The sequence below is a fragment of the Mauremys reevesii genome, linkage group 4 (genome assembly GCF_016161935.1).
Source record: "Mauremys reevesii isolate NIE-2019 linkage group 4, ASM1616193v1, whole genome shotgun sequence".
Taxonomy (NCBI): domain Eukaryota; kingdom Metazoa; phylum Chordata; order Testudines; family Geoemydidae; genus Mauremys; species Mauremys reevesii.
Window position 1 is genome coordinate 30,443,013 of NC_052626.1, and position 18,899 is coordinate 30,461,911.

The 18,899-nt window shown below is 39.7% G+C and overlaps 1 protein-coding gene across 11 annotated transcripts in view; it reads left to right on the plus strand.

Annotated features, from left to right (window-relative positions):
• CATSPERB (cation channel sperm associated auxiliary subunit beta) overlaps window positions 1-18,899 on the plus strand; it is a 92,454-nt gene that overhangs the window by 63,350 nt on the left and 10,205 nt on the right. For 8 of the 11 annotated variants that reach the window (XM_039533599.1, XM_039533596.1, XM_039533602.1 and 5 more), the window contains 4 exons: window positions 3,553-3,663; window positions 11,627-11,737; window positions 13,100-13,238; window positions 17,205-17,305. In XM_039533599.1, coding sequence (XP_039389533.1) covers window positions 3,553-3,663; window positions 11,627-11,737; window positions 13,100-13,238; window positions 17,205-17,305 — 462 coding nt within the window. Of the gene's footprint in view, window positions 1-3,552; window positions 3,664-11,626; window positions 11,738-13,099; window positions 13,239-14,558; window positions 14,675-17,204; window positions 17,306-18,899 lie in introns of those variants that run through there. The other 3 variants (XM_039533605.1, XM_039533607.1, XM_039533606.1) reach the window with 2 other exon arrangements.

The window sequence follows — 18,899 nt, forward strand, 5'->3', positions numbered from 1 at the left end:
AATTAGAGGCCAGGGCTTGAAAGTTGGATCAAAAATTATTATATTTTGTTACAAATATGCCATCAATATTTAGTATGTTTAGGCTGAGTAAATCAAAATGTTTGTAGAGTCCAAGGCCAGAAGGGACCACTGTGATAATCAAGTCTCACCTCCTGTATAACAGGCCACAGAACGCCTTCAAAATAATACTGTTGAATTAGGGCATATCTTTTTATAAAACATCCAAATTTGATTTACAAATTGCCAGTGATGGAGGATTCACCATGACCCTTGGTAAGATGTTCCAAGGGTTAATTATTCTCACTTCAAAAACTCTTACACCTTATTTCCAGTCTGAATTTTTCTAGCTTCAATGTCGAGCCATTGAATCATGTTATACCTCTGTCTGCTAGACTGAAGAGCCCATTTTCAAATATTTATTCACCATGTAGATACTTACAGACTGTGATCAAGTCACCCTTAACCTTCTCTTTGTTAAGCTAAATATATTGAACTCCTTGAATCTACCACTGTAAAACATGTTTTCTAATCCCTTAATCATTCTCATGGCTCTTCTCTGAACCCTCTCCAATTTATCAATGTCCCTCTTGAATTGTGAATACCAGAACTGGAGACAGTATTTCTGCAGTGGTCACGCCAGTGCCAAATACAGAGGTAAAATAACTTCTTTACTCTTACTCGAGATTCCCATGTTTATGCATACCAGGACTGCATTAGCCTTTTTGGTACAACATCGCACTGGGGACACATGTTTGGCTGATTATCTGCCATGCCATGACCCCAATATATTTTCAGAGTCAATGCTTCCTAGGATAGAGTCCCCCATCTTGTATGTCCAACATTCATTGTTCCTAGATGTATACAGTCACATTTAGCCATATTAAAACTCATATTGTTTGCTTACACTCAGTTTACCACATGATCCAAGTTGCTCTGTATCAGTGAACTGTCCTCTTCATTATTTACCACTCCCCCAATCTCTGTGTCATCTGCAAATTTTATCAGTGATGATTTTATGTTTTCTTCCAGGTCATTGATAAAAATGTTAGATAGCATAGGGCCAAGAACTAATTCCTGAGGGGCCCCACTAGACATCCATTTGATGATGGTTCCCTATTTACCATTACATTTTGAGATCTATCAATCAGCCAATTTTTAATCCTTTTAATGTGTGCCTTGTTAATTTTATAACATTCTGTTCTTTTCAAACAAAGAATCACATGGTATCATCTCAAATGTTTTGCATAAATATAAGTATATTTCATCTACACAATTACCTTTATCAATCAAACTTGTAATCTCATTTTTTTAAAAAAGATATCAAATTAGTTTGAAAAGATCTGGTTTCCATAAACCCATGTTGATTGACATTAACTATATTACCCTCCTTTAATTCTTTATCAGTGAAGTCCTGTATCAGCCACTCCATTATCTTGCCTGGGACTGATGTCAGACCAACAGGCTTATATTTATCCAGGTCATCCCAATTTACCCTTTTAAAATATTGGCATAATGTTAGCTTTCTTCTGCCAATTCCCCAGTGTTCCAAAACTTATTGAAAATCAACATTTACAGTCCAGGAAGTACCCCCACCAGGTCTTTTAAAACTCTTCAGTGCAAGTTATCTGCTGATTTTAAAATATCTAACTCTAATAGCTGCTGTCTAACATCTTTCTGAGATGCTAGTGGAATGGAAATAGTGTCATTGTTGTTATCATCATCATCATCATGATATGACAACATCATCTACTTTTCCCCAAATACTGAACAGAAATATATATTGAATACTTCTGCCTTTGGTGCATTATTATTAATAATTGTATCATTTCCATCTAGTAATGGACTAATACCATTGTTAGGTTTCTTTTTGTTCTTAAGAAAAAGTTTTTTTATTAAAAAACTTATTTTATTATTGTCTTTAACTCTGCTGGCCATAAATTTATCTTTGTGTCCCTTGGCTTCTCTTATCAGTTTTCTACAATTCTTAGATTCTGATTTATATTTATTACTATTGACTTCTTTTTTCTTCCATTTGTTATATATCAGCTGGGAGGAAGAATTTAATGAGAAAAAACAATGATAATTGGGAATTGTCTAAGATATAATTGTTCTTAAACAATTCCCAATTATCATTGTTTTTTCTGATTAAATTCTTCCTTCCAGATGATTTGGTTCATAATTATTTTCAGCACCGAGTATTACTGATTTGGGCTTTTTTTCTGTTGCATATTACAAATATGATCAAGTTATGATCACATGTACCAAAGCTTCCATTAATTTTTAGTTCTGTAATCAATCCCTGTTTATCTGTCAAGATGAGGGCTAATATAGAATTCCCCCATGTTGGATGCAACACTGTTTGAGTTAAGCTATTGTCATCTATAATATTTAGAAATTCCAAGGATGTTTTAGTACTGGCAGCATGAGACCTCCAGCATGTCACTCAGATTGAAGTTCCCCATGATCTCACAGCTTTTTTCCTGACACTTTGTAGATAGGCACAACAGGAGTAGGTCATCCTGTTCTCTACTGTGATTTGGTGGTCTGAAGCAGACACCAATTAGTATCCCAGCTTGTGCATTATCATCTGTTAGGACATTGATCTCTAAGCATTCAAGAGCATTTTTTTCCAAGTTGTCAGTGACTTGGAAACAGGTAATGCCATTTTTGGCATATAGAACCACTCCCCTCCCCTTTTGCCCACTCAATGTTTTCTAAATAGGTTATAATAATTGCTTTTAACATTCTAATCATAAAAATACTTTCACTACATGTTAATTCATGATTTCAAGGCTACTACTGTCCTCCAGAATATTTTGTTTTTTCTGTCAAGATTCCTAAACCCCACAAATACAGGAGCTCTGAAATGGGATTGGAAGCAGGGAGCAGAGCAAGATAGAAAACCAAGTTACCGAGTTATGATATTATTAACTTGACTATTGAATACCTTGTTCTTAACATTGGTTTATTTTATACACATAGCCAATTCATATGACTGAATGGTTCATTTTCTAACATGGCTTTTTAATCATGTGAAATGTTCTAGATCAGACTTAATATTGGACAATTCTGTAATATCTTAATTATATTTAAGATACAAAATATACAAAACTTTGCACATTGTTAGACCCATATTTCAAACACAGATGCCTAAATAAGACAACCAAATCCCTTACTAGGATATAGCATATAGACGTGTCAAATGTGTATGCATATGTGTCAATTTGAACATTCAAATATAGGCTCTGAATGTTCCATTTAGATGCCCATGTTTGAAAATTGAGTCCACTTGGTTTATAATTCAGTTTATTAAACATTATAATACATACATTTTAAGGAGATAGATACTTTTCCATTTGGGACAACAATGGACATAGAAATGTGACAAAAAATAAATGAATCAGTCGGTTTTGTGTCATCTGTGGTATTAATACCATATATATTTCTTCTGCCAGTTATTCTGACATTAAGAAATTATTGTATTATCCTGTTGACTACATCTGAATGTGTATTTATTCCATATCCATCTCTCTTCTGTTGTATTATATACAGGTAAACTACAGGCCTCCATCTAAACTGGGAATAGCTGTTCCACTCACTGATAACTTTTATAATGCTGACCCCAGCAAACCTAGAATGAGAGATTATTTTGCTGGATCAAAAGTAAGTCTTCTCTAATCATTTCACTGCTGCTGAATGTTCTGGGATCATGGGTGCTTTCTCAGGTTGTAAGCTAGCTAAGTTGAGGAGGTAAACACGCCACTGACAGCCCAGCCAGCTGGTGGCTGAAAACAATGGCTAAAACAACATGGAAAACCAAGTCTCAGTTCTCAGCATGTCCCTTGATCCCCACTCTGGAGGCAGTGAGGCATTCAAATGACAAGAGGCTGCAAAGAATCTCAGATGCCAGGTCAGCAAAGGAAAACCAGACAACTCTCTCAGTATGCACTTATAACTGCAGAACATTGACAAGGGAGGAAACGATAAACCATCTCATGGAGGAAAAGGCAAAAACAGCCTGCAATGTGCTGGGTGTTTGTGAAACACAATGAAAGAAGGAGATGGAGTTCAGCTGGAGGGATGGAAGCACAGTCATTCTAGGAAAAGGAAAAGGCACAAGGAGAGTTGGAGGAGTCGGATTAATCATAAACAAGGAATGGTCTTCAAAAATTGTATCATGCCATTTGAAGTCACCGCATATCGGGGTGCTTTACCTCTGACTGATCCGAAATAGTACCCTCAAAATCATCCAGATCTATGCTCCCACAAGTGAATGCGAAGATGACAATGTGGAAGGATTCTATCAGGAACTGGAGGAAACCCTCGTTCAGAGTTCCACATATACGGTTGTGATGGGAGATTTTAATGCCAAGGTTGGAAGAGGGAGAGAGGGCGAATAGTTCATAGGAAGGTGCGGTATCGGAGAACGAAACGCTCAAGAACGACTAGCTATATTGACAGAGATGAGGAGAAAGTTCATTGGTAACACCTGGTTCCGAAAGGAGGCCAACAGAAGATGGACCTGGATCGCACCAAACGCAAAGACAAAAAATGAAATTGAATAGTTTCTGATAGATAGACAACACATCGTGCAGAATATTTCAGTAGTGCCATCATTCAATATTGGTAGTGATCATTGCCTACTGAGAGCCAGACTCATGTTCACTGTGAAGGTGGAGAAAAAGGCGCTGTGTATGGCGAACAAAAGGCACCAACCGGTAGCTTTTGACGAGGCAATCCTGAAGGAAAACATTTCTAGGGAAGATTGGAGCCTCCTGAACGACTGTGATGATGATTATTAGAACTTCAGTAAGAAACTGAAGAGACTCAGCTGAACATGAAAGACCAAGAAGAGCTAGCAGAAGAATCTCGGCGAATACAAATACTTTATTGGAGAAGAGAAGGAAAATGAAAAGAAATGGTAGCGACGGGCTCGAGTACTCCCTTCTCTGCACGCTCATACAAATTAAATTGAAGGAAGACTTTGAGAAATTTCAAACCGAAAAGCCCCTAAAGGCTGCTGAAGATCGTAAAAGTCTCAAAAAAATGCAAACAGTAATTGGAGTTGTACAGGTCATCATTATCAGCTTTGAAGAACAGGGATGGAGAATCAGTAACCGATGGAACAGAGATGGAGGCAATCTGCAGGGATTTCTATACCCAGCTGTTTGCATCCTGTATAGACATCCCAATGCCATCACTTCAGGAAACCGATGAACACATACTTCAGGTTCTCATTAGCGAAGTCTGTCACGCAGTCCATCAAATGACGGAGGAGAAGGCTCCAGGTAAGGAGGGTCTGACAGCAGAAGTGCTTAAGGCGGGAGGTCAGGAACTTTGGAAAGCTCTCGCACAAAGGTTCAGCTGCTACCTGGAAATCTAGATGATTCTGTCCAGTTGGAAAGAGTCCAATACCATCTTGCTGCATAAGAAAGGCAATCGAGAAAATCGAAAGAACTATCACCCAATTTGCCTGCTTTCGCATATCTATAAATTGTTCACTAAAATAATAATAAATCGACTGTCATGAAACCTGGATGAACAGCAACCTAGAGAGCAAGCCGGCTTTCGAAGGAATTATAGCATGATAGACCACCTCTTCACTCTAAACCAACTACTAGAGCGTTGAGGGGAATTTAAGTTCCTTTGTGCATTGACTTCGTGGACTACGAGAAGGCATTCAACAGCATAGAGACTAACATTGTCCTTGAAGCTCTTTCAGAACAGGGAATCAGCGTGAAATATATCACATTACTAAAGGAAGCAAACTCTGGCTGCAGCACGGACATATCACTGTTTGATACTCCCCTCCAAATCCCCATCGAGAAAGGTGTGAAACAAGGAGATATAGTTTCACCAAAATTATTCACAGCCTGTCTTGAATCGGTTTTTTACTGAGCAGACTTGAAAGGTGGGACTAATATCAACAGCGAGCGGCTAAACCATCTCAGGTTCACAGATGATATAGTGCTGGTAGCCAAAAATACAGCCCAACTTGAGAGAATGCTTAAAGAACTGAATGCGAAAAGTAGTCAAGTTGGATTTAAAATGAGATCAGATGTTCTGCCAAAAACCCACATAACTCTTGGAGGAGAGCAGATCCAAGAGGTTGATAAATACATTTATCTGGGCCAGGAAGTCAGCATGCGACACGATCAGAAAGGTGAACTGTCACACAAAAAAAAAGCTGGATGGTGCACATTCAATGACATCAAGGACATCCTCCAAGGAAAGATCAGCAAAACAACTCATGTGAATCTTTTCAACTCAACCAGGCTTCCAGCAATGTTATATGGCAGCAAAACATGGTCGCTGACAAAGATTGAAGAACATCAACTATCTGTCACACAGAGAGCGATGGAACAAACATTTTTGGGCATTTCTCTCCGCGATCACATCCCCTATGAAATAATTAGGCAGCAGTCTGGAGTGCGAGACGTTGTTGTTGAAAGCAGGCTCAGCAAAATGTGGTGGGTGGGACATGTGGTCCAATTCAGCAACAACGTATGGCCCACAGCTATATCCGTGTGGTATCCACAAGAATAGAAACGGCCGCACGGTCAGCTTCCAAAGAGGTGGGATGATTTCCTAGCAAGCATGGTGAAGGATTGCCAGAGTGAGATATTAGAAGACGTGTTGTGATTGGCTCAGTTTCAACTGATGGACTGACAGTCTACGTAGACTACGCCACATACTTTGATGGAAACTGCAGTGTACAACTGTGGATTCTGCAACAATAGAGAGGAAAGACAATGGAAACTAACTGGTACTAGAGCTGCTGGAGACTTTTTCAATGGAAAATATCAGTTCCTCAGAAACATATCCATTTTGATTAAACTTTTGTTGGGAAGGTTTTTCAGATCCAGGACAGGAGTTCTGGTGAAAAATGAGGTGAGGGTGAATGGAGGAAGAGACCCATCCCAGAGTAGCCAGGTGGTTGGGGCACTCACATCGGATGTGGTTCAAGTCCCTGCTCTGCCTGCTTTGGAACAGGGACTTGAACATGTGATTCCCACATCCCATGTGAGTGCCCAGCTACTGGTCTATTGGATATTGTAGGGTGGAAGTGGGGGGTCTCTCTCTCTCTCTCTCATTAACTTGATGACAGGTCTGGTCAATTTCAGAGCTTCTATTCAATGGTGAGCAGAAGTGAAACTGACAAGGCTCATGTCTATTTTAATAGCCACTACCTGACCTTCCAGCATTCCCAGCTTCACTGCAATGGGGGATTCTAGGGAATATATTTTGTTTTGGAAACACTATGCTCTTCTTCAAGTGGTTGCAGAGATGTATTCCACTCAGGTGTGCATGTGCCCAGCATGCCAGAAAGGGACAACTTTTGCTTAGCAGTACCTGTCAGGTGGCACATGCACCCTCACACCTCCTTTTGGTCCTTCTCAAGGATATATAAGGGTGACACTGCCCCAGCTCTCCTCAGGTCCTTCTCACTCCCACAGCTTGAGTCATAGCATTCAGCGTGGTCACATTTTGGTGTCACAGTGCCTTTCTCTGTGAATGCCTTTAAATAGTTCTAGATAGTGGTAGTAGTAGTACTCTTACTATTTAGTTAATTAGTGTGATGCTGGTAGCACTGGTGCCAGCTCTTGCCAAGGCTGTAGGTGTCAGCTGAGCACTGACAAATTTATAGCTGGAATCCAGGCCAACTTGCATGTATGTTAGTATTATTCAAGACCGGTGTTAAACTAGTACGGATGTGTTTAGACTCTAAAATGCTTGTTAATTGCTTTATGAATTAATCTTGTAATGTCTGTATCCCATGCTATAAAGTAGGGCTGTCTATTAATCACAGTTAACTCACATGATTAACTCCAAAAAATTAATCACGATTAATTTTTTTGAGTTAAATCACACTGTTAAAGAATAGAATACCAATTGAAATGTATTTAATATTTTTGGATGTTTTTCAATATTTTCAAATATATTGATTTCAAGTACAACACAGTATACAAAGTTGACAGTGCTCACTTTATATCATTTTTTATTACAAATATTTGCACTGTAAAAATGGCAAACAAAAGAAATAGGATTTTTCAGTTCACCTCATACAAGTACCATAATGCAGTCTCTTTTTCGTGTAAGTGCAACTTACACATGTTGATTTCTTTTTGTTATATAACTACACTTAAAAACAAAACAATTCAAAACTTTAGAGCCTACAAGTCCACTCAGTCCTACTTCTTGTTCATCCAATTACTCACATAAACAAGTTTGTTTACATTTATGAGAGATAATGCTGCAACACTCTGATGCGGAAACTACAGAGCCCGAACCACCAAAAAAGAAAATCAATCTTCTGCTGGTGGCATCTGATTCAGATTATGAAAATGAACTTGCTTTTGGTCTGCACTGCTTTGGGTGGTTATTTCTTTTAGGGCTGACCCAAGTTGTTCCTAGGATGTCTCTGCTTTGTTTCCTAGTTCCAATCCTGGGAGAGTTCAAACAGGAAACCAAAGAAAAATTTCCTGTTGGCTATCTTTTCCTCTTCCATGGACTTATCGAACAGCTTCAGATTTGCTCTGCCTCTCTGTCTCTCCTTTAATACAAGCATTCAGCTGTGGTAGTTTCTTCTGCAGCCTCAGGACTGCCTGAACTGATTTAAGATTGTGCGCTGTTGCCTGTGCTGCCTTCAGCACTGCTTAAAAATCAGTGTGCAGAGGAAAAATCAGTTCCTTTTACTGGTACAAAGAGATCCCTTTGGCACTGATGGCAATGTTGGCTTGTGCAGTTTCAGTGCAGACCAGATCTACAGGTTCAATACTAACATTCGTTCCAGTGCCAACTGTCTGTGCAGCCTCAGTATCCCTAGTGGTACTCAAGGCGCTGGTTACCATACCATCTTTAATACCAATGTGGTCCACGTTTTAAACCTCAGTCAAGTATGGGCGTTTGCTGACTCCACCAGGGCTGGCTCCTTTGTTGTCATTGGACTATTTGGAAGATTCCTTGCGTTGGAGCTCAACGTCATCTACTGCCTCTCTCTGTCCTTCCAAGTACCAATCTTGAAAGTCTTTGAGGCCTCCAGGGAATCACTATCATTACCAGAACCAGCACCAATCCCACAGTAAGGGTAGGGGTTTGGGGCCCATGTGGCTCCCCTGAGTTCCCACGAGACTCCACTTCAGGTTGTTTATAATGTCTTTGTCTTGTTTTCCCTTTTTAAGCTCCTCCTCTCCAGGCACAGCAAGCCCTACAGGTGTGCCTAGTTAGTGCTGAACAAGCCCAGAAGAGCTCATTAGTCTCCTCTCTATTATAGTGAGGGTTAACTTTGGGGATGCTTCTCAATCTTCAAAGACCCAATCCTCTTCTCATTGCAGAGCAAGATCACTGAACCTTCCTATTGTCTCACTTTCCAACTCAGCTAGACTGGAGTCTCATACTCATTTCTCCCTCTGAGCTATTACAGTCTGAAACAGTATTGCAGGAGCAAGCTTTGCTACAGGAGATTCCACGGGCTCCTCTTCCTTCCTCATCTTCCTCACTGGATGATTCCACAATGTCGGATTTGTCTTCTTCTGTTACTCAAGACCCTAAGTCTTATCAAGATCTGCTGAGGCGAATGACTACAGCCTTGGGCATTTAGACAGAGTTTGCTCAGGAGAATACCCATAAATTGGTGGACATTTTCCAACCATTAGTTGCAGGAGCTCTCCCTGTAAATGAAGCTCTTTTGAAACATACACAGCATATGGATAAGCAATACTATGTCCCTATGCAAGGCTTTGAGAGTTTCTACTGCCATTCCATCCCAAACTCTCTCCTTATAATGGCTGCAAATGGGAGGTTGAGACAAGAGAGATTCAAGCTGATGCCTGAAGATAAGGCGACTAAGGGGTTAGATTTAATGGGAAGGAATATTTATTCTACCTTGTCATTACAGATGCACATTGGTAATCAGCAGGCACTGTTATTGAAATGTGACTTCCTAAATTGGAACATGATGTCTAAATTTATAGATAAATTGCCAGAAAACTCCAGAGTTCAAAACTGGTTGGCTTTACAAGGACCAGGATCCAGTCTTTCATGAAAACACCCCAGCTCCACAAGATGTTTCCTCAGTGAATGGATCCAGAGTGCCTCTTCTTAATCTGTTATACTGAAACAGTCTTATGTCTCTACTCATAGGCAATGTGATCCCCTGTCTGTTGTAATGTTCCTTTTTTACATCTAGCTGGTTTCAATTGTTTACCATTGTCTCTGATAGTTTTCCATTGATAGCCTTGCTCCATCCCGAAATTAGATAGTTGCGTTGAATCCCGCCTGTTTGAATGTGCCATCACCAAGACATATTTTTATCCCTTGGTAACTAACTTCACTCCAAGACCATACTTTCCATATAGTTACATTTTTCCTTAAATATTACCCATACATAATTATTATAGGTCTTGTTACAAGCTATCTGTCTATGCCTTGCAGGTTACCCCTATGGATAAATACTTTTCAAGACATGTGTTTGGAGTAGTGAGTTTGTCAGGCCTGAAACAAGAGTTGTTTTCAAAGAAGAGAGGATCCTTTGCCAAGGGGCCTCTGTGTCTCAATGGGCCACATCTACACAAGAAACCAAGTGGCTTCGGTCACGTTTGTCAGTGACGTTTCCCTATTGGACATTTGCTGGGTCACTACCTGGTCTTCTGTGCACACCTTTACCAAACACTATACTACACTATTATGACTGCATCTAGGCTAGATACAAATTTTGGAAAGTCAGTTCTACAGTTGCTGTTTAAATAGCCTCTGAGTCTCACCCCCTTCTATTACTGCTTGTGAGTCATGTGAGCAGAATACATGTCTGCAACCACTTGAAGAAGAAAAAACAGTTAGTTACTGGACTGTAACTGTTGTTCTTTGAGATGCGGATGCAGATGTGTATTCCATGGCATGTTCTCTATCCCTTCCAGTGTGAAGGAACTGAGGAGGATCAGGGCAGTTCCACCCTTAAATAGCCTTGGGAGGGACCAGAAAAAAAGGCATGAGGGCACATGCACAAAGTTCTCTGTCTTCAGCACACTGAGCACATCTGAGTGGAATGCACATCTGTCCCCGCATCTAGAAAAACAACAGTTATGGCACAAGTAAGTAACTCATTTTTTCAATGTTTCTGAAATAAAATATCATGGGATTTCAGTTTTGGGAAAAATTTTGAAATTTTGGCTTTTTGTTTTAGTATAGAAAAAAAAATGTTTTCCCCCAAACTCAAAAACATTCACAAAATTGAAATTCAGCTTCCTGAACAGCTCTAGTTAATATAATGTAACATAAAAGTCAAAATGATACAGTCAAGATTAAACTAAACATTAATTAAATATTTTGGGAATATTGCATTTCAGGGAAAATTCTGAGATTTTGGTTTTTTTCAAAACCACATGAAATGAAACCATATTTTGCAACCTCAGAATTTCCCACAGAATGGAAATTCTGAATTTTGACCTTCTCTAATACCCAGATTGGTCTTTAGCAAATCACACATTTACATTTTAAATCTCTCTGATAAATGCAGATAAATAATTGCCTTTGTTTACTCATGTTCTTTCTTTTTAAAAAAAATAAATCTTGTTTTCAGAATGTAGGTAGGAAAGTGAGGTAAACTGTTTTTATGTCCTTTCCACAGAATTCTGGAGCCTACAAGCAGTGTGCCAACAAGTCAACTCGAGCAGAATGTAACTGCAATGACAACGAGAAACTTTCCTTTTTTGTTGCTTTCTCAGATTGCAAGGAGAAGGTGAGAACTGTAACTAGACAAGCTTGAAAATAATTTTTTATTAAGACTGAATTCTGCCCTTAGCTACGTCTAGGCAACTCTCCTGACTTGAGTAACAATTGTATGGATGAAACGGGGGCAAACAATCCAACTCTGAAGGAGACATCCCAGCTCATCATTCTAGGTATGTGAGTGTGGAAGAGTTGACTCACTGTTAACACTCCCCCTCCTAGCTGGGCATGATGTAGCAGCTCTTTCTGCTCTAGTACTCCCCTGCCAATAGTCATTCTGGTCCTGTGGTGGTCTCATCTCGCAATTCATCCTCTGGCCAAGTCACATTTTAATTGCACCCCTTCTAGTGTAACAAAAGTACAACTGAAAGTCCAAAGCTGTTGTAATACAAATTATCCTTTTGCCCCCTCTTGGGCTACTATTTAGCTCTTTCTTGACGCTCCATCTTCAGCCACACTCTGGGCTAAGCAGTCCTTGTATCAGGCTTATACATGCCTTTCTCAGGGCTGGTTGGAGAACTCAAGCCCACCTTCAAATCTATGTTCTGGCCTAGAGGACCCTGTCTTAAGTAGCTGGGTCTTCTTCAGACATGCTGCTATTTCCCTGGGCCCATCCTATCTCTCATTCCTCCTGTGCTACTTCCCAGCATCCTGTGCTTACCACAGCCTCTCCTCTGTTTAACCAGGCCTCTAGCTTCTCTCTAGGCCTTCCCAGCTCCTCCTTTCTCTCCTTGAACACCACTCCTTCAGGCAGGGCCGGCTCTAGGTTTTTTGCCGCCTCAAGCAAAAAAAAAAAAACCTCCGAAACCGTAACTGCCAAAGCAAAACAAAAACAAAAAACCTCAGAGAGCACAACTGCCAAAGCAAAAAAAAAAAAAAACCTCCCAGAATGCCACCCATGGAATTGTGCTGCCCCAAGCACGCATTTGGTTTGCTGGTGCCTAGAGCCAGTCCTGCCTTCAGGACTCCTCTGTGCCATGCTACCTTTCCAGGGCCACCACTGGGATTAATTCCTGTAGCTAATTCCTGTAGCTTTCTTCCAGCTGCTTTCCCCAGGCCTTTCCCAGACAGAGGGAATCTCACTACCTTTTCTCTCTTGGTTTCTCTGTCTGGGACCTCCCCTCTAGCTTTCAGATCCTTCTTTTATCCACTTATCCCCAGCTGGGTCTAATAACAAATCAACTCTGACACATCCTCCAGGTGCGTCACGGTGGGCTAACTGAGCTCTCAGATGCCTGTTAACCTTTGTTCATCTGTATGGGATAGACACCCCATCACAGTGAGGCTTCAGTGTTTAATGAGTGAATTAAAGAAGAAACACAATCTTTTATTTTCAATGTAACTAAATAGTAATATACAACTTCAATTTTAGGCTTTGAGGATGAAATATCCAGTTACAAGACTTCCAGTCAATTTCAGAGTTGACAGTGAGAATGAATATACACCACTGGTATCTCCTTTTTTTGTCACAGTCACAGAGGTTAACCATAGGACAAACTGGGAAGTTGCAGGTATGGATAGAGGATTTGCAGAAAAGTTCTTTTTGATAACAGACAAGACTAGGAACAAATGTTAAAATCTGTAAGACTTCTCTCTAAATGGGCATTTCTGCTGGAAGTTTACCTTCCTTTCTCATCTATTTTCTTAACGGATCCAGGCAAGGACTCCTGTTTAGCCCCTGATGTATGTACTATATCTGTCTTAGTGGTCAAGTAGGACAGTGGAGGGTTGTGAGACTGAGCATTGTCTGATTTCTCTCAGCCAAGACATTCTACTGTTTAAAATACAGAGTAAAAGATGCAAGAGGAAAATGTAAAACCCCAGCCATTTACCATTGAGTTAAATGGGAGCAGGATTCAACCCCCTAACATTTAAAATATCACATAGGACCCAACTGGGCAGTCTCCTTCCACAGACACATGAAGACTATAAAAGCAGCAAAGAGTCCTGTGGCACCTTATAGACTAACAGAAGTTTTGGAGCATGAGCTTTCGTGGGTGAATACCCACTTCGTCGGATGCATTGAAGACTATGGGAGTTTTACATGCCCGAGGTACTGCAGGATTGGAGCTATTGAATTTTTGGCCCAATAGAAGTCAATGGCAAAATTCACAGTAGATAGATCTACTTGGATCTTCCATGGATCTTCAAATTTAAAAATTATGCAAGCTGTTCAAGGCAGGGACGCCGGCTTTAAGTGTATTTGTACAGAGTCTAGCCCATGGGTCCTGATACTGATGTGGTTCTCTAAGACCTATTGTAATCAAATAAAAATTAGCATCATAATATTAGAACAGAAGGATTTAAATTTGTCCAAATTAGGATGCAGAGTGTAATCAAACATATTAGCTGCCTAGGTTAATCAATTATCATTTCTAAAAGAAATGATTGAACAAAATCGCCATTAAATCATTTCAGTTTGGGCCATATATACACCTCTACCCCGATATAACGCTGTCCTCGGGAGCCAAAAAATCTTACCGCGTTATAGGTGAAACCGCGTTATATCGAACTTGCTTTGATCCACCGGAGTGCGCAGCCCTCCCCCCCACCCCCACCCCGGAGCACTGCTTTACTGCGTTATATTCAAATTTGTGTTACATCGGGTCACGTTATATCAGAGTAGAGGTGTAGGAGCAAAATACCTGGGAACCAACCTCCTTTCTGAGCATTGCTTAAGAACAGTTGTATATAAATAATAAAATAATGCTCCTGCAAGAATATTATTCCCTTTCCCTTGTTTTCTGTTATTTCTCTTGCTTTCCTACTTTCACTATGATTTGTTTTTATTCATTGGAGTATCAGTATAATTTATTTTCTAACCTCCTCAGCGCAGGAACCATATTTTTCTCTTTGTATATCAAGAAGCATGAATACCTATGGAGCAACAAAAATAATATTTTTGATTCATTAAAATTGAGGCACCATATTATAAGTAAAAAGAAATTGAGAGAAATATTAGGTGACTCACCTTACACTCAATTCTCTTGCATTTCTTCTTGCTTGACTGTAACATTGTATGTAAGAATCTCTCCAGAGGTACTGTTGGAAGAAGTGAGCTCTGGGGAGGTGGATGAAAAAGGAGGAGGGGCAGTCACGTGACATATGGGACTATGGACAGACTTCTGCACAGAATGGGGAATAAAGGTGATGGGGAGGATACAAAGGGGTGGTGAGGAGAGAGTCTTGGGTGAGTGAGGGGGGAGCAGGAGGAGATGCAGGAGGGAGTGGAGCTGGGTAGGACCTAGCAGGTGAAGAGAAGTCTGACCTTGATGAACAAGTTTCAGGGAGGGCAGTTCAGGGCTCTAAAAAAAAAAAATGTGTGACATGAGCAAAGTCACAAGGGAAGAAGATAATTTTAGCAACAGCATTTTAACTAAACTGAGGGGAGCAAGAGGAGAGGCACTGAGGCCAGAGAAGAGAAGGCCGCAGGAGTAAGGTGACCAGATGTCCCATTTTTAAAGGGACAGTCCCATTTTTTGAGACTTTTTCTTATATTGGCTCCTATTACCCCCCACTCCCTGTCCCATTTTTTCACAGTTGGTATCTGGTAACCCTATGCAGCAGTCAAATGAAGAGATGACCAAGGCAGGGAGCAGAGGTTGAGGGGTGGGGATGAAGAACAGAGGGGATTCAATAACAGCCTAGCCCTAGGTGACACAGTGGAGTAAAAGGCAGCATGGAGATTGCAAGTCTGAGTGGTGGGGAGGTCAGGGACAGACTGAGGAGCAGGAGTGGCTCAAAGTAGCAGGAACTGTCTGTAATGAATCTTATTTTCCTTTGTCTCCTGTTGGCCTAGAGGGAATCCCCTCAGACCTGGAAAGCACTTTGAAGTCCTCAGAGGGTGATGATCTAGGAGGCCAGGACATTCAGGTTCAAGATAGAAACTGTATTTCTGCCACTTCCACACCTGTTTCAGCGGACAATTCTGCTGGGTCCTTAGCAATCACATATGCTTTGGTTTGAAGGGTTGTGATACCGCATAAGATAAGAGCATTGCAACATTTCAGGGAATGCTGTAGCCCTCAGAGGGCAGAACCTTACTCATTTTGGTTAAAATCAAAAAACCTGAAAACCTGATTTCCACTGTGTGAGAGGAAAAAACGCCCCTCAGAGTTCTCATTTGGTGCTGCAGGCAGAGGAATCTTTATGGCGGCACACATATCCTAGCAGCTTAATATGCTGCTCTTATGGGGTACACAGCTTAGCCTATATAAGTAATAAAGTGTATAGCCCTTTAGTTTGAAGTTGTCATCTGTAGCAACTGTCACAGAGTTTCAGGATAACTGCAATTTCCCCTCCATGGTCCCTCAAGGGCACCCACTTAAGATTTCAGGCTCCCAGCCATCACATCTCTTAGGTGGAGACTGGTGCTTCTTTCTCCCTCCTGAAAAGGAGTTTTAAGGCTGCACAGCCCATGCCATCCACTGTGATATCCCCAGCAGGCCAGGTCACCTAATGGCCAGCATTGTCCAAGGACAATGTTTTCACCAGTGACCACACAGCTCTTCCAAAGCAAAGTACATTTATTCTTAGCCAAAAGCATCACAGAGAAAACATATAAAAAAATCAATGAACAGATTTAAATATGCACTAAACAGTCCAGGAATCAACCAGAAATCTTATGGGTACTAGTAAGCCAAAGTCTTTCCAACTTTTCAGCAAGGGCTGGGGTCCTCTCTAGGACCTGAGATCCTCACCATTTTTTTTAACCAGATGCAAGAGACACACAGAAGTCTTTTTAAACTCAGCCCTAAACCAGTATATATAAACTACCCCATTAGAGAGTACTCCTCTGGAGCTGTTTACAATCTGTGGGACTGTAGTGATCTCACACACACACACACACACACACGTTCTGAGTTCCTGGAGGAGCTCTGATAACTTTGCCCCATGGAGTTGCATACAATCATTGGCCTACAATGATACATAAACATTTGAAACTTAATACAATAAGATCCCCAAAGATACTGCATGCAGTTGCACTATCTGCAACAGCAACCTTAAAGTATGTTCCTTTATTTTGCTTTTTGTAATACTGTATAATTGGAGCCCCCAGTCTATATGTTTTTGTGGATGCAGGGAAATTTTTCAAGAAAAGGGAGACTTTTTTTTAAACAAGAAGGCAAAAATTTCCTAATTATCCTTACTCTGTGATGCTCAGAAACTCAATGATAGGTGAGTGATCAAAACTACATAAAGGCTGGATCCTACAAGATTCTGAGCACCTCTCATAGTATTGAGTGCCTCTAGCTCCCATTTTCTTTAATGGAAGTTCATGGTACTTAGCATCTCGCAGGAAGCTCTCACCATCTCACAGAGGTAGGCCTTTAGACTAAATGGGCTAACACACGCCTCTTCCCTTGTCTGTCTGTGACTCATAGAACCTATATTATCAACTACCCGTAATATAGAAAATGGAATTATTTAAAAAATGTGGGGGAAATAAAAAATGGAATAACTCTACTATTTTACAGGTACCAATGAAACACCAAGCATGTTAAAAATGAGAGCGTATTTAGCTGATAAACTCAACATTACACTGTATAATCCAGAAGCCCTAGCCCTAAACATATATGTAAGTTTGTTTTTTTTATTTCAGATAAAAATAAATATTTTGGACAAAAATGGGCATGAATCAAAACTACATATCCAAACACCGTTCAACTCTGAGGAAGTTCTGATCTGAATACAAGCTTCCTTTCCATATAAAACCCAGATCCAAGCACACCCATTCATAGATCAGACCGATCTGTAATCTGGATAAACTGTCTTTTATACCTTATGACCATACCATATATAGCCTTTAAAGGTGCTGATCCTTTAAGATAGTAAAGAAAGTATTTGGTAGTTGTTTCACATATGATCCTTTTGATTATGTTACTTTATAAGTTTTGTTCAAGACATTACCATCACTTATTTCACCAGCCTGTTTTATATGCAGTCACCAAGATGTTCCTTTGGAAAAAATACTGATTACAAAATAAGGGCATATTTGATCTATCAATCTAATCTACTTTATCTATCTAATCTAATATAATCTATCCATAGATTATGTTTTCTAAGCAGTTTTAGTAAGCCTCTATTCTGGGTACAGTCTTTCAAAGCCACTTTTTTAAATATTTTGCTTAAACTTTTAAATATCACAACTGCATATTAGAGCTGAGCAAAATTTGGAATTTCAGTTCCATCCCATAAGAAATTTTGGGGGAAGTTCTATGACTTGTATTATGCAAGAGGTCAAACTAAATGATCACATAGGATGAAACTTTGAAATTTCTATATTTTTTTGCTGAATGGAAATTCTGAAAATTTTCACTGCAGAAACTTCAAAATGTTTCATTTCAACATTGTTCATTTTTGATAGAATCAAAACATTCTGACATTTCTGAAATCTAAATGTTACATTTTGTTTTGTTGAAATGACCCGAAAGCTTCTTTCAAGTCAGATCAACATTAAATTCATTTTCCTAGCTTGGTGAGCTGGATCCACATTGTATTGTGGGAGATGTAGTCTTCCAGGGAACCAGTCTACAACTCCCATAAGGCCATGTGCTAGGGAAATACAGTTTATATCTTTTATTAACTGATCTGAAGTTAAATGTTTTGGGGCAGTTCAGTAAACAAAATATTCTAATTCTGGTTAAACTGAGTCCAAAAAAAGTAATTTCATTTTTTCTATGGAAAATCAAAAATATTGGCATAACTTTATTTTTGTTTTCAGTTGAAAAATCATTCTATTGGAAAATTCTCAAACAGCTCTCCTGCCTAGTACTCTAGCAGCCCTGTCTTCCAAAATGTTTTTTTAAATAATTTTATTAAAATGAAGTAGTATTTTATTAAAAATATGCTTTGCATATTTTAGCTTTTTTGCTTTCTTCTAAAGTTTTCAATAGAAGTATTAAAATAATATTAAGCACAGATTAAAAATTAAATTTTGAAAGATTTTGGTGTGTTTGGGAGAGTCCTACACTTTTCTTCTGTATAAAAGAGTATGGGCCAAATACAGCCCAGGTGTAACTCCAATGAATTTATGGCCATTTATACCGGGGCTAAGATTAGCACTTGGTTTTTCATTTAACTTCTTTCAGAAGTTAGATTGCTCTTTCAAAACTAGGCCATTTACGGAAGCGGAAACCAACATTGGCATTTTCTAGTGAGGTATTCAGGGG